This window comes from Muntiacus reevesi, chromosome 1 (assembly GCF_963930625.1).
Source record: "Muntiacus reevesi chromosome 1, mMunRee1.1, whole genome shotgun sequence".
NCBI classification, from domain to species: domain Eukaryota; kingdom Metazoa; phylum Chordata; class Mammalia; order Artiodactyla; family Cervidae; genus Muntiacus; species Muntiacus reevesi.
Window position 1 is genome coordinate 84,874,461 of NC_089249.1, and position 15,076 is coordinate 84,889,536.

The 15,076-nt window shown below is 41.5% G+C and overlaps 1 protein-coding gene across 3 annotated transcripts in view; it reads right to left on the reverse strand.

The window, feature by feature from the left end:
- The window catches only part of CHD1L (chromodomain helicase DNA binding protein 1 like), a 59,923-nt gene that overhangs the window by 12,541 nt on the left and 32,306 nt on the right, over positions 1-15,076 (reverse strand). For all 3 annotated transcript variants that reach the window (XM_065905705.1, XM_065905698.1, XM_065905714.1), the window contains 6 exons: positions 13,971-14,044; positions 13,586-13,696; positions 10,354-10,468; positions 9,581-9,734; positions 4,975-5,143; positions 476-624 (listed from right to left, as the gene is read on the reverse strand). In XM_065905705.1, coding sequence (XP_065761777.1) covers positions 476-624; positions 4,975-5,143; positions 9,581-9,734; positions 10,354-10,468; positions 13,586-13,696; positions 13,971-14,044 — 772 coding nt within the window. The remainder of the gene's footprint in view (positions 1-475; positions 625-4,974; positions 5,144-9,580; positions 9,735-10,353; positions 10,469-13,585; positions 13,697-13,970; positions 14,045-15,076) is intronic.

A 15,076-nucleotide genomic window follows, 5' to 3' on the forward strand; every position in this document is an offset into this window, starting at 1 on the left:
TTCAGAAAATAACTTGTTTTTTAATTGAAATGCCGACTTAGGTTTAACTAATTTTAATAGAAATATTCCTTAATGTATTTTATCATTCAGTCTTAAACACAATATTCCAACATCATGATCACCTTAACAATAACCAGCATTTAATGTATCCAGACTAACTGCCAAATGCTATGGACATTACAAACATTGTTTATGATTGCCATCCATCCTTAATGACATAGGGTCATGACTGTCAGCAGCAGGGTATGGTATTTTGATGTAAGACAGTGATCCCTTCAAGGGTGGCTTACTATCACCTGCATTAAATGGTAAAATATAACCTCCTTGTTATTATTTTTAGGCCATCTTCTTATACTTTTTTTCCAACAAATAGTTACATTCTTATTTCTTAACAAATCATTCTCAGCATCACTTTCTGTTCATTTTTGTTGAAACTTTGGAAGAATTTATCCTCACATAAATTAACAGTTCTTACACTGCCTTTATTTCGGAGTAACCGGCCCTCTTGACTAGTCTTCTCCAAAAGGGTTTTCTGAAGATTCACCAGTTGCTCAAATGATTCTCTGTCTTCTTTACTAGGCTCCTTAGAATAATCTTTACCTTCAAATAAGTACATGTGGTTTTCTAAAAACATAAAACACAGAGAGATATGTTAGATACTAAAGAAAACTAGATTGATTCTAGCCAAAGCAATAAGGAGGGTAAACAAGAGAATGGTATGTATTCTAAATGGGCCAAGAATAGCTTGTGATGAAGGTACTGGATTCCCATCCCACTAATGCTGACGGATTTGGGATCCACTTGGGGATTTCATATATTTACTTTTTAAAGGAGCAAGCATGGTTAAAGCCCTTTTGGTCCATCTTCAGGTGGTCTGTAAGTCTCAGTTTGATGCCTGCCAAGTCCTGGATCACTCATCACTCATTCATTCCACACTACTCCCCAGCACAAATCTCACTGATATTAAGATCGCCTAACTAAGGGTAACCAACAGCATATTTTTTTTAAATTACAAACAGACTTTTAATAACCACAAAAATAATCCCTTAGATTTACAACTTTCTTTGTAGAACTCATGAAGCATCTTCATGAGCCTCGCCACAGTCTTGGTATGATTAACCAAGAAAAAGAGAAAATTGAGGGCTTCCCTGGGGGCTCCATGGTAAAGAATCCACCTGCCAAAGCAGGAGACACAGCTTTGATCCTTAGTCCAGAATCAGAGAGTAGCCCTCGCTTGCCACAACTGGAGAAAAGCCTGTTCAGCAACAATGACCCAGCACAACCAAAAATAAATAAAATTACAAAAAAACAACCCTGAGGTTCAGAGAGTTAAGCGCCTCCCCAGTTTAAATTGCTAATAAGTGAAGAAGACAGGATTCTCTGAGTCTGCTGTCAATGTGCTCTTTTCGGTATACAACTGTGTCTATAGAAGGATGGAAAGATAACAGGCCAGCAAATAGTAACTACAGTAATAACACGAATGGTGATACTGTGAACTTGAATAGCAGTTTGTGCTATCAGAGCACCTTTACATTTATAATCACATCTGATTTTTGCAACTGTGTAAAAAGGTAAAGTATACACTACTAGCACCACTTTACAGATGAGGACACAAAGGCTCAAAGAGGTTGGGTAATCTGCCAACATCGTGAATCACATGCTAGAAGTCATAACAAGCCAAGCCTAGTAACCAGAGAGAGGTAAGACAACGATTCTAAATTGAAGCATATTTAACAGCACACGTTACCAAAGAATGTATTTTCACAGCATTATAAAATCAGCTATGAATATAAGTATGTTTTTCCCTAGAGAACACAGAAGCAAAACATTTTCATTCTCAAGAGATCAACTGCTTCACACTTGTACCCAAACCCAACCAGCTGTAATTCTAATTGGCATTTACTAATTAAATCAGCAGGGGGCTTTCAATGAACTGCTCTATCAACAAGTAGGAAAAAAAAAGAGCCAAGAAGAGGCAAATACGATTCTCAACTTACAAACGTGCTTTAAAAAAAGACCCTGGCATTCAAGATAAAAGCCATCCTGTTTTTTAACTTTCGTAGGGGATGCTATAGTTATGAGTCTTTCATGCTCATCTCTATTCTTTTAACCATGCTCTGTCTTCACTCTGCAGCCAAGAGAAGGTTGGAGACCACAGGCATGGGCACTCATCTATACCCTGCCAATGGAACCACCTACCGCAGACTAGACCTGTACTCACTGATCAAAGACAAAACTCCAAATTTTAATACAACTGGGAAATCTTTCCTGGCAGCTGGACTGCCTGAAAAAATATATATAATTTTTTTTGGCAGTTGGGCTGACTGAAAAATATAATTATCTTTCTGGAAAACAGTGCAATTTTACTTTGTTCTACTAAATATTAGCAAAATAAGCTGAAATTAATCTAGATGAGTGCAGGCTTCAGTACTTAATGTAATAAAAATGCAACTTAAAAACATACATCTATTTCTCCTCCCACCTAAAACCTACATGGCAGTAAAGGGATTTTTAAAAGATATATAAGATGACAGTGGACAAAAAGCTCAACAACTTTTTAGAAAATTTTAAGTGGCTCAAAGGATAACAGAATTAAAAGAACAGTGGAAGCAAAATACAGGTGCCTGGTCAAGGGATGATTATGAGAACAGAGACCCTTTCAATCCTCCAAAAGCTCAGAACTTCCACAGACAAGGAACCGCAGGGAGGGATAACTGAGAGAAAGTCTGCACACCAAGTAACAGAAGCTAAAAGAAATATTGTACATTAATGCATATATGATTCTAGGAAGCACAGTGGTAAAGAATCTCTCTTCCAAGGCAGGAGACGCAAAAGGCATAGGCTCGATCCCTGGGTCAGGAAGATCCCCTGGAGAAGGAAATGGCAATCCACTCCAGTATTCTTGCCTGGAAATTCCATGGACAGGAGCCTGGCGGGCTATAATCCATGGGGTTGTGACTCAGCACACACAACACATGTATGTGGAATCTAGAAAAAGGCCTAGATAATATGTATTTGCAAAGCAGAAATAGAGACAGAGATGTAGAAAAAAAACATATGGATACCAAGGGGTAAGGGGGTGGTGGTGGGATGGATTGGGATTGACATATATACACCACTACATATAAAATATTTAGATAACTAATGAAAACTGACTGTGTAATACAGGGAACGTATACAGTGACGTAAATGGGAAGGAAATCTTAAAAAGAGGTGATATATGTATACATGTGGCTGATTTGCTTCACCCTACTAACACAACACTGTAAAGCAACTATACTCCAATTAAAAAAAAAAAAAGTAGCAGGAGCACCCTGAACCCCTTCATTCATGTTGTCTCCTCAATCTGAGCAAACAGGCTGCTGCTGCTGCTGCTGCTGCTAAGTCGCTTCAGTCATGTCTGACTCTGTGCGACCCCATAGACGGCAGCCCACCAGGCTCCCCTGTCCCTGGGATTCTCCAGGCAAGAACACTGGAGTGGGTTGCCATTTCCTTCTCCAGTGCATGAAAGTGAAAAGTGGAAGTGAAGTCGCTCAGTTGTGTCTGACTCTTAGCGACCCCATGGAATGCAGCCCACCAGGCTCCTCCGTCCATGGGATTCTCCAGGCAAGAGTACTGGAGTGGGGTGCCATTGCCTTCTCCGAGCAAACAGGTTACTCCAGACCCTATTCATCTCTTCCAGAAAGATATTAAAGGATTCGTCTTTGGAGAAATGGAGCTGCCCAGAGAAAAGACTCCAAATACAGACATCTGGGAGGGCCCCTTCAGCAGGAATGCCAGCTCACCAACCAGTGATGCTGGAATAAGACCCAGAAATCCACATACCTGCTCAGGCCAGACCTGACCATCAGCTCTGCATTTCACCTGCATACATGAACAGATAGCCAGGGCATACCAGATATTTCAGAGAAACTACCAACAAGGACAAGACAAATACACAACACGGGGCGTAAAGGAATACTTTTTTAAAAAGCTGTAATAAAAGTCCTCAGAGAGGATATTCTATTCCTGCAAACAGAACAAGACAATTAAAACAACAAGCAGAGAATAAATGGGATACTAATATTCAAAAATGTAAAAGCTAAACAACGAGAAAAGTTAAAGAGCAGTGTCTTAGAGAATAATGCCAGCTGTCTACATTCTGATCTTCCCAAACATCCTATAAAAACCATAGGGAATAACAAGGACAACAAAGCCACCCTGAACCCACACCTTCTAAGAAGCTAGGAGTCGGAGAGTACTACAAACCTCAATCTGCAGGAAGGTAGAGAAATGAACATCCCAAATGAGCTGAATTCGCTCCCATGTCCACAGTGGAGTCAGGCAGAGACTGCACGGAAAAGAGGCGGCAGGGTTCTAACATCAGACACAGATCAACTTTGTCCCCCATGAGGAGGACACACTCCAAGTGGAAAAATAATGAGGAAAGGTCTGCAACCAGAAAGATCAGAGAAGTAACTGCTAAGGAACTGACAGGAAGAGACTAGAAAGTACTTGAAGCTAGCAATTTGGGAAGGCACTGCTTCTAGAGGTCGTGCCTTGACAGTTTGGTGGCAAAGGGAAAGAATGAAGCAGGTGATGGAAATTCAAGGTCCTATGGAAACGAAAAAGAATCACAAAACGAGAAGTCATGCCAGCCTACTCTCCACTCAAAAAAATGAAGCAGCATCGGGTAAAGAAACTGCCCTTCTCTGCATGAATGGAATAAAGTACTCTCGAATCAAGAAGCTTAGTAATAAGACTAGCAGACCTCTCACCCCATTCCACACTAAATTTGTGTTGCCACTGGTACAGACAAATAAATTCATTACAAAATAACCCTAAGACATCAAGGAACATCCTTACAAAGCTACCACGTGGGAAAAAACATTTCAAATCAGAAATCCAAATACTACAGAAACAGAAATGGGGACCCATCTCCTGCTCTAGCTTGGGGTGGCCAGGCCATTAGCTGTGTTCTCACCCCCCACTTACTTCCTTCCTCTGGCTCTCTGCTTCCTTCTTCTGCTGTAGTAGGCAGGGCATCAGAGACCCAATGGCCATCTTCTGTTTCTCCCAGGATAGACTCCAGGTCTATTTCATCCATGGTGCTCCCCTCTGAGGACAGCAGTTTATCCAAACCAAATTTGAGTATCTCGCTCAACTTGAATGAAGAAAACAAAAAAGTTCAGTTGGCCCTCATGAAAACAAATACTGGGCACCAGTGATTTGCAAAGTGGCTTAGACACCAGGGGTACCCCTGTCCTGACGCTCAGCCTTTCTTCCCTCCCTGTGACAGATGACACCAACAGGGATGTTCTGTAGTTGGCTGATGGATGAGTAGAGAGGTGATAAATGACAGTCAGAGCCTAACTTTGACAATTCTCAATAAACAGAAAATTTGACCCTCCAAGCTTTATTCTGAAGAATAACAGTCACTTCTGGCATTATCTTAGCACTTCTCACAGAGTTTTTCACAGGCATCCTCAGCAGTCACGTGAGATGTCACAGACCCTGTTAGCTACTCTCCCACCCCTCCTACTGCCAAACTTGGAATGAGAAGGCTACACAGAATATTTCTTAAGTGACTTTGCTTTGGCAGTTTTGTTCCTACCACAAGGCTCAGCGGAAACCATCTTCACTAAAGACCAGTGACAACGTGACCACTAGACGGGAGAGCCATTTCTCAATTCCAGCGTTGCTTGTTGGACATGCCTCTGGCATTGCACTACCCTGCTTCTCTTTCCTGCTCTCTAACGAACCCTCAGCCTCTCCCTAGGCTTGTAGGAACCACCTAAAAAAGTTCAGATCATCTTTCCTGGCTGTAGTTTCCTCCTTTCAATTGTGTACTTCCCGAAGTGCTAACTCTGAGGCTCTGAACCAAGCTGCATTCATACTTTGGCTCATTTGCATCTTATCTTTTTGGGTTAGCTATCTCTAACTGGTTTATTTTGTGAATAATTTGGAAATCTTACAATACTCTGCAACAACTGGAAAAAAAATTTAGATAGATAGCTCACTGGAAGTTTAACCTTGATATATACAAAAAAGCGACTGACTGGCCACTGGCTTCCCCGATAGCTCAGTTGGTAAAGAAAAAATAGCGCTAAGTTGTATCCAACTCTTGCCATCCCATGAACTGCACCCTGCCAGGGTCCTCTGTCCATGGGATTCTCCAGGCAAGAATACTGGAGTGGGTTGCCATTTTCTTCTCCAGGGGATCTTCCCGACCCAAAAATTGAACCCAGGTCTCCTGCATTGCTGGCAGATGCTTTACTGACTGAGCTACATGGGAAGTTGGTAAATAATTGGCCTGCAATGCAGGAGAACCTGGTTCGGGAAGATCCCCTGGAGAAGGGATAGGCTACCCACTCCAGTATTCTTGGGCTTCTCTGGTGGCTCGGCTGGTAAAGAATCCGCCTGCAATCTGAGAGACCCTGGTTCAATCCCTGGGTTGGGAAGATCCCCTGGAGAAGGGAAAGGCTACCCACTCCAGTATTCTGGCCTGGAAAATTCCATGGACTGTATAGTCCATGGGGTTGCAAAGAGTCAGACATGACTGAGCAACTTTCACTTCAGCAACTGGCACCAAAGATAGAAGGCACTATTTATGAAAAAGACTGGTCCATACTGGGATACTCCCTTCAGTCTACCTTTCACTTGTGATGTGTCTCAGTTATCAAGGGACCACATGTATTTTTAGAGAAGAAATGTGTGTGCATGCTAAGTCCCTTCAGTCGTGTCTGACCCTTTCATGACGATACTATGGACTGTAGCCCGCCAGGCTCCCCTGTACATGGGATTCTCCAGGCAAGAATACTGGAGTGGGTTGCCATGCCCTCCTCCAGGGGATCTTCCTGACTGGGATCGAACCCACATCTCTTATGTCCCCTGCATTGGCAGGCGGGTTCTTTACCACTAGTACCACCTGGGAAGCCCATGAGAAGAAATATATTACAGTAATTAAAGGCAAGGGCATATGCTTGGAGGTTACAGAGTCCTTGGGTTGCAGTCTTAATGAATGAACATTCTTGGGCAAATTATTTGAAATGGGAATAAGGTGAGTGCCTACCTCATTCTTCTGTTATTCATATCACAGAAACAATTGGAAAGAAGCACTTCATATGATACTTGGCACACAGTGATCATTCAATAAATGTTCACTCCATTTGTCTCTGCCTCTGTTTCTATTATGTTCTTCCTGCAGGATAATGAATCCGCTTCCTTCTTTGAGGATTTCATGATCCAGTACTTCTTAGATTTACTGAAACACAGTCACATCTTTGACTATCGGATTCTTTTTATTAGACAAACCCTGCTTTCTCTGGAGATAAGGGCACTGGGGTGTTATCTTTGCTTCTGGCAACCAGAGATAACTTGCAGAGGCTTGGTAGGTAAGAGAAAAATCAGAAGTAACCTTCTACTAACCATGAGCTGGGAGAGATTCTGATAGAGCCCCTCTCAAACAGTTAGGGGGGGTCTATGTTCCCATTAGGATCTGGCCCATGGCACAGAGACATGTTTACACAATCACATGGACATGCCCAGCAGTCTATGTCACAGGGACACCATCACTGAATCCCCTGGGCCCCTCCCCAATTGGGAGAGTTCAAGCTTCTTACTGACAACTCCCACACACCAAGGCTCAGCCATTCATTCCGCTCACCAGACCAATGAACTTGTCACTCACAGGTTCTACAGAGAACTCATGCTTGGAGAACTGTAAGAGTCTCTGCAGTCTGCCCATACCTTTCTCTCAAGCTGCCATCTTACATTTATAACTGCCTCTTGGAAAATGTGAACACATATACAATCTGCTTTGCCACCAGCATGGACAAGCGTGCACACACACACACAAAAAAGAAAAAAACAGAAAAAGGGAAAAAAACCACACTTTGCACCTTAAGAGAAACAAAAACCAAACAAGTAAACATACAAAACCCAGGGTTACTTTCTAGTTCACGTTCCAAAATAAATGAAACCTTGAGCCTTTTGCATAAGTTACTGACTTCCTAACAAAACCAACGTGAGCCCTGTCTTCTGCAAAGCAGATGTGTAAAGATATACACTGGTCTTTGTGGACATGATAACCAAGTGAGAAAAACCAGACTAACCAAACACTTGGCAACTCCGCTTTTAATAGTAATTTTTCCTTTTAAATACTTGTTGTATTTTCTGTTTGATAAACTAGTCTCTTTAAAGTCTACTCTCTTACAAACTTTTGCAAATGAAATTTTTATCTCTGAGCTTTTCCTCTAACAGTAATTTTTTTTTAATACATTTTTATTGCAAACTCTGTTGACTAAAGCCTAAATTATCTTCCCCTTCCTAAATCTCTACCTAACCTTCTTGCTTCCTAATTTCTATCCTCTTCATTATCCAGGCTGAAGACCTTACAGACATCTTTAAATTTTCCATTCTCCCTAGCTTCCCACCTCTAAGCAGCAGCTCCTGTCATTTCTTCTTCTGTAGTGTAGCTCACACCAGACCCTCCCATTGCTACTGCCTATGTCAGAGGTTTATAACTCACTTCATGCCTGGATCTTTCCAGCATCCTAGAAGTCAGTCTCTCTGCTTCTAGCCCCCTATCCCTGGGTCAAAATGGGAGGACCTGGGCTATATCATAATATGGGTTCTAATTTAAACCCAAGGGCTGCTACAGAATATCTCCAAGTCCTCTTACAGAAGAGTTTTCTCTAATATCTTCCAAGCCTGCATCTGCTTCCTAGCTGGTGTCTCCTCCTTCAAGCAATTAACTCTAGTTCTTTCATCTGTTTTTCCCACGGCATAATTCTGAATTCCTGATCTTGTCTACCCTCCTCTGAGTGTGAAGAAGGTGATGTAAAGCACTGATCAAAGGGTCTGGGGTTAAGATGGAGGTACAAGATAAATGATTAATAATATTATGCTGAGTTGTTTATTTTACCTAATTCTCTTAAGGCCCCCTGATGGAACCTGTGGTATCCTCATTTTCAGAAAGCAAAGATTAAGCTACCTGCTCAAAGCAACACAGCCAGTAAGAGACAAGGCTTGGATCTGAATCCAAGTAAAAGAGATCCAAAGTCCACCCTTATTCTGTATTCTGCTGCCTTTATTTATCATCTTCATTTTCACTCCCACAGCGGCCTGCATGTAGTATAGATATTATCTGCATGCATGCTCAGTCGTGTCTGATTCTGTGACCCCATTGACTACAGCCCGCCAGGCTCCTCTGTCCATGGAATTTCCCAAGCAAGAATCCTGGAGAGGGTTGTCATTTCCTCCTCCAGGGGATCTTCCTATGGCAGGAAAGAATCTGGCCAGGGAACAAATGTGTAGCAGGAGAGAGTGGGTGGTTAATTCATCTACTATCTCATCCATGAAAGCACTGACTAAAACCATGACATCATCTAATATGAAGAACAGGGACTTCCCTGGTGGTCCAGGAGCTAAGACTCCATGTTTCCAATGCAGGGGCCCCGGGTTTGATCCCTGGTCAGGGAACTAGATCCCACACGATGTAACTAAAATTTCCACATGCTGCAAACAAGACCCATAAAGGCCAAATAAATAAATAAGTTAAAAAAAAAATAAAAACAAAGTGAAGAACAGTGTGTCTTACCTGGAGGTCGGCATCCGCAGCAGGTTTCTGGGCTCCCAGAGTGAAATGGCCCCCTTCTATGATTATGTTGGTGAGCTGCAGTTTGGAGGCTGCTTTCCTATAGACAATCTCTTCCACAGTGTCTCGGCCAATCAGCCGAATAACTTTAACAGACCTGTAGAGAAATCACAGAAAACTAATGTGCTAACATAGAAGGGTCTGCAAAGAAGCATGCAAGCATGCCAGGTCAAGACATAAAAAAGGAAACAAACCTAAAATGCCGTGTTCAGAGTACAACTAACGGGGGATTGTTGTACGTGAACCTGAGTTATTTGTTAGAGAGAATCTGGCCTCTAATTCTCACTGAATCTTTACAAAAGAGTCAAGGGAGGGATGACAAGGTGGTCATGTTTGGGGTTCCTTATCTGTGGTAGAGGAAAACCTCTGTTAGATCTAAATCATGACCAGGTCAGAGAGTAAGACTTATCTTTTTATTTTAGGTCCATAAACCCATAACTTTATTTTTAAACTGAATCACACCTTAACTCAGGAAGGATGTCAAGTAATTTCTCAAAGTTCCTCCTAGTCCTTTCACAATTTGACTTTGCTTTTTACCAAAGCAAGTCCCAGCCCAGTACTACTCTGGAGTCAGCAACAGAGATAGGCTAAAACCTACTGGTCTCTCACCCTCCAGTCTAGAACTGTCACCAGCCCACATTCTTCACCTTCCCCCCAAACCCAGAACTACTGAAGAGCCAAGGAAGTGGAACCAGAGCTATGCTTAAATCTCTCACTTGTTCTGGCCAATTCGGTGAGCCCGGGCAGCTGCTTGCAAGTCATTCTGAGGATTGAAATCACTGTCAAAAAAAATAACAGTATCTGCTGCCGTTAAGTTCATGCCAACTCCACCTGAAAATAATACAAAAAAGAATGTTAGCAGCAGTACATGGGCTAAGGACCAGACTATGATGACACAGGCCACGGCATTAAGATTGATAAACTGAAAGCAGCCAAAATGACTGGTTTCATCCTTCAAACTGACACCCGCATCCTCAACGCTAGACAGAGCTTTGTAGTGGTTAAAAGTCCTACCTGGGCCCTTATTGCCTGACTCAGGAAATTTTAACAACTGCAAATAATGGAAATGAGTGGAGCGGGGTAAGGAGCAAAAGCAGGTACTTAAGTTAGCGCCCTGAATCCATTTTAAATCTCTTCTGTTTAAAAATCTTCATTGAACTTCGTTAAGAATAGTCTGTGGAAAAGGACACATGCTCTTTCAGAAACAGTTTTAGATATGAGCAAGGTCTGGCTGTGGGCACCAAGAGAAGACCTCTTAATGTCCACTGCAAGTTACAACCAGGCAGCACGAGCTCTGACACAAGTTAATGAGAAGAGGAGATGTCATGCATTACACCCCCAAGCGGAGCAGGGGGGCTACCTCCCTCTGATTGGAGAAGACTTTAGGAATTCTCTTCTGTTACTTGTCTCCACATTAATTAAGGAGAAGGTAACAAAACCAACCAAAGGGCAAAAACACTCCCTGGGACAACTTCCCAGTCTTTCTTTAGGAAAAGGGCTGTGGAGGCTCCTTGGACTACAGGAATTAACGAGAAGAACTATGAAGGCAAATTACAGCCTTCTCTTTGATTAATGTGGAAACAAGCACAAAATGGACTCCCTCTTGCCAGGGTCATTACAGCTCGTTGCTGAAACAAGCAAGCCTGAAATGGCTTGTTCCTGGAGCCAGAACTAAGGACTAACTTCTGAGATGGGCTACTGCCTCTAAACTGGATCTTCAGTCAGGCAGGAACATTCTAATTAAAGCCTTTATATAAAATTAAAGTCGGAATAAACAGATAATAAAGACTGATTACCGAGAGATGCTAATATGCTGAATAACAATGACAGCTACCCAGGTGCTACGCTTTACTCTCTGCAGGCACCATTCTAAAGTGCTTTACATATATTAACTCCTGTAATCCTGGCAATAATCATGGGTACTCATTTTATAGATGTTGCAATGGAAGCACAGAGAGGTTAAGGGATAATTGGAAGCTGCAGAAAGAGCCAGATTCAGTACCACATGGTCTGGCTTCAGAGCCTATGTTTTTTACTCCATAATACTCCCAGGCACTTATTTTACTGAAGTGTTTTTAATTTTTTTATGAAATTTTTATTTCATAAAAGTTTTCTCCTTCTTCTTGGGTTACTGTTACATTCAGCTGTTCTTCATTAAGGGGTGATATTTTATAAATAAGCTATAGCCAGACTTGTCTGAGACATATTCATGAGCTCTCACTGCCACCTGCTGGCAACATGACTCAATCAGAAATACCTGAAAGTCGGAGAGAAACTTGAATAAATGATAATGATGCAAATCAACAACTAAAATGTGACAGTAAACAGGACAGCTAGTGTTTGGATAAGGCTCAGGACTGCTTTGGCTCCTATGAGATCCCTCTGTTCTGACTAATTCTGAGAACTCCAAAGAGATTAGTTGAAAAGCAGAGATCTTTCTTCCTAATTTCAGATGTTTCAAACAATGCTGCTGAGTATGACGGTGTTGAAATCAGTAAAGCATCAGTTCAGTTCAGTTCAGTCGCTCAGTTGTGTCCGACTCTTTGCAACCCCATGGAGTGCAGCACGCCAGGCCTCCCTGTCCACTGCCAACTCCCGGAGTCTACTCAAATTCATGTCCATTGAGTCAGTGATGGCATCCAACCATCTCATTCTCCATCATCCACTTCTCCTCCTGCCTTCAATCTTTCCCAGGATCAGGGTCTTTTCTAATGAGTCAGTTCTTCACATCAGGTGGCCAAAGTATTGGCGTTTCAGCGTCTAAGCATCAGTCTTTCCAATGAATATTCAGGACTGATTTCCATTAGGATGGACTGGTTGGATCTCCTTCTAAGATCACAGACTGCACCCTCGATCTCAGCCACTTACTCAGCCACTTATTATCAGGTTACCTAATCAGTCTCTCCTAAAACTACCCCAAGACAACTGCAACATGAATACGTGGCTGAGATCGAGGGTGCAGTCTATGATCTTAGAAGCAAGCAGTACCAAATGAATTTCACTGTATCTCTGTAATACAGAGATGAGACATACACAGGTAAAACAATCTCCTTATGGTCAAGGATTATATTCAACACTCCATTTTAATACCCTATAGTACCAGGCACTTAATAAATACTTACTAAATAAGACTGAACTCTCTTCTCATAAATATACTGATCTCTCTTTACAATAGAGGACATACATCATTTTAGAGCTCCTAATTCTATTCCATCAAATTTAGGTCTACCAAAAACAAAGAGAAAAAAAGAAACTTAAGATTCTGTGAATTCAAAATTAATTTAAGGTCTGCTTGTTCCATGACATGAGAATAATTTCATCTCCAAGAGCTGCCACTATTTAAGTAAATGAAAGTATTCCATAAGTGGTATGGAACTACAAATGTCATATAAAATATTTATGACTTAAGTCATATACAGACAATGTTACAATTAATTCTAAAGAGCTGGAAATGTCATTACAATCACACTTTTTAAAAACAGATTTTTTACTAAGTTTTCACAACACTTTCAGAGCTACCTGTCAGAAGGACAACTAGTAGGCAGGTTGCTATCTCATTTCCCAAATTCATGGTTGGGAAGGACAGCTGTCTCTATTGAACATGACTAAAACTAAAATTTCTATACAAAAGTATAGAAATCTTTCAGGATGACCCCAGGTCATTGGTCAAAAGAGATCAGAATTACTTTCCAACAACCCCAGGTTTTAGCCTTACTTCTCTGATGAGATGAAAGCTTAAATCAGTTTGACAGAAACGAGTAACATGCTAGTCTAGTACAGTGATAAACTGATGTAACCTACCTCAATTCCCTCCACCCTTTTTTTTACACTCCTCAGTAAAAACCTCACCTTTCAGTGAATTAAGGAAAAACATTCTAATGATTAGGATTTAAATGTACTGTTTCACCCTTTAATTTGTCTGCTTTCATCAATAGGGATGTGGCCTACCTGCCCTGGTACTCAAGAGAAAAGTAAAGATGGGCTGCTGTCCAAAGTTCTTAATGGCCAAGTGTCTCTCTTCTCCTCTCACAGAACCATCCACACGCTCATAGCTGTAGCCTTCACACAGAGGGAGAAAACAGAGAAATAGAAAGCATTTTCAATTGGTCACTGTGGCGTAAAACACTGTCTGCTCAAAACCAAACACGAATTTTGTCTCTTCTCATATACAGGCATGCCCCTGCTGTAAGCTATCTTCCTTTGATTCTGAATAATATTCTTACACTGTTGTTCTCTGTAACATCCCCACACCCCAGATAATTCTTCACGGGCCCATCTGGACTGTTAAGTCTAAAAGTCTTGAGTAACGTAATGAATGGCCAAGGGATGTCACCTCTATAATCCAGGTAGTCTTGGAGAATATCCAACATCTGGGTCATCTGGGAGAAAAGTAAAACTCGATGGCCTCTGGCAAGAAAAAGAAAAGGAAAAACTGCCAACTCCAGTAGTATATAGGGTGGATTTCCTGCAGGTGAAACTTAGCAAAGAATGCAAGTTTACCAAGAAATGAAGTCCTGAAGTAGAAACATAAGCATCATAAACATTTACAGAGTCTTCTTCAGTAATGTGAAATGTTTTATATAAGGATGTAACTGCATCAGTAGCCGAGTCCTTACAGCACTTCTCACTAGTGCTGGGATATTCCCAGGAGTCTGTCAATGCACCAGAGGGTATAAGAAGCCCTAGATAACCAAGGTGCTTCTTTCCAGGATGGCAATTACTAAATGGAAAGAAACATATAGTTCTAACAGCAAAATAAAAGATATGTGAAGAGAAAAAAGCAAAATTCAAATGTACAAAAAAATGAAACAAAAACTGATGACCCTAAAGAGCTTGTGGCTGGCAATCCATAGCTCTTCTCTACTTTGGGGTGAAAGTCACTATCCTTTCAATTACAGCTCTATTGGTTGAAAATTTTGAGAAGCATCACTTTAGAGAAGCAAGAGGCAGGTGGCATTTCATATCCCATATGATACATGAGAAAACTTACGCAGGGAGAGGAGAGAAGAAAGGAGGTGGCAAAATGGATTAGATCAAGGACAAATTCAAGGGAATTCCCTGGTGGTCCAGTTATTAGGGCTCTGCACTTTTCTCTGTCAAGGGCCAGGTTCAAGCAAAAGCTTCACGGTATGGCCAAAAAAAATTCAAACCTACAGCCCCATGGTTATCAGCTATTAAGTTTTCATCAACAAAGAAGTACTATATGGCACTGTCTAAACAACATTCTAGTAGGAAAACTAATTTAATCTGGGTTTGTGATAGGTGTAGATGAACAATTATGAAAAACTCCTTCAAGACTCTAGCCTCAAATTGGTAGAAAAGGTATTGAACTTAAAATCTAATCCTCATCTAATCCCATTAGATTAGAACCTCATCTAATCCCATTTCTGTCATTTGCTGGCTATAGTGGCCTCAGACAAGCCACTTAGCCTCTCTGGG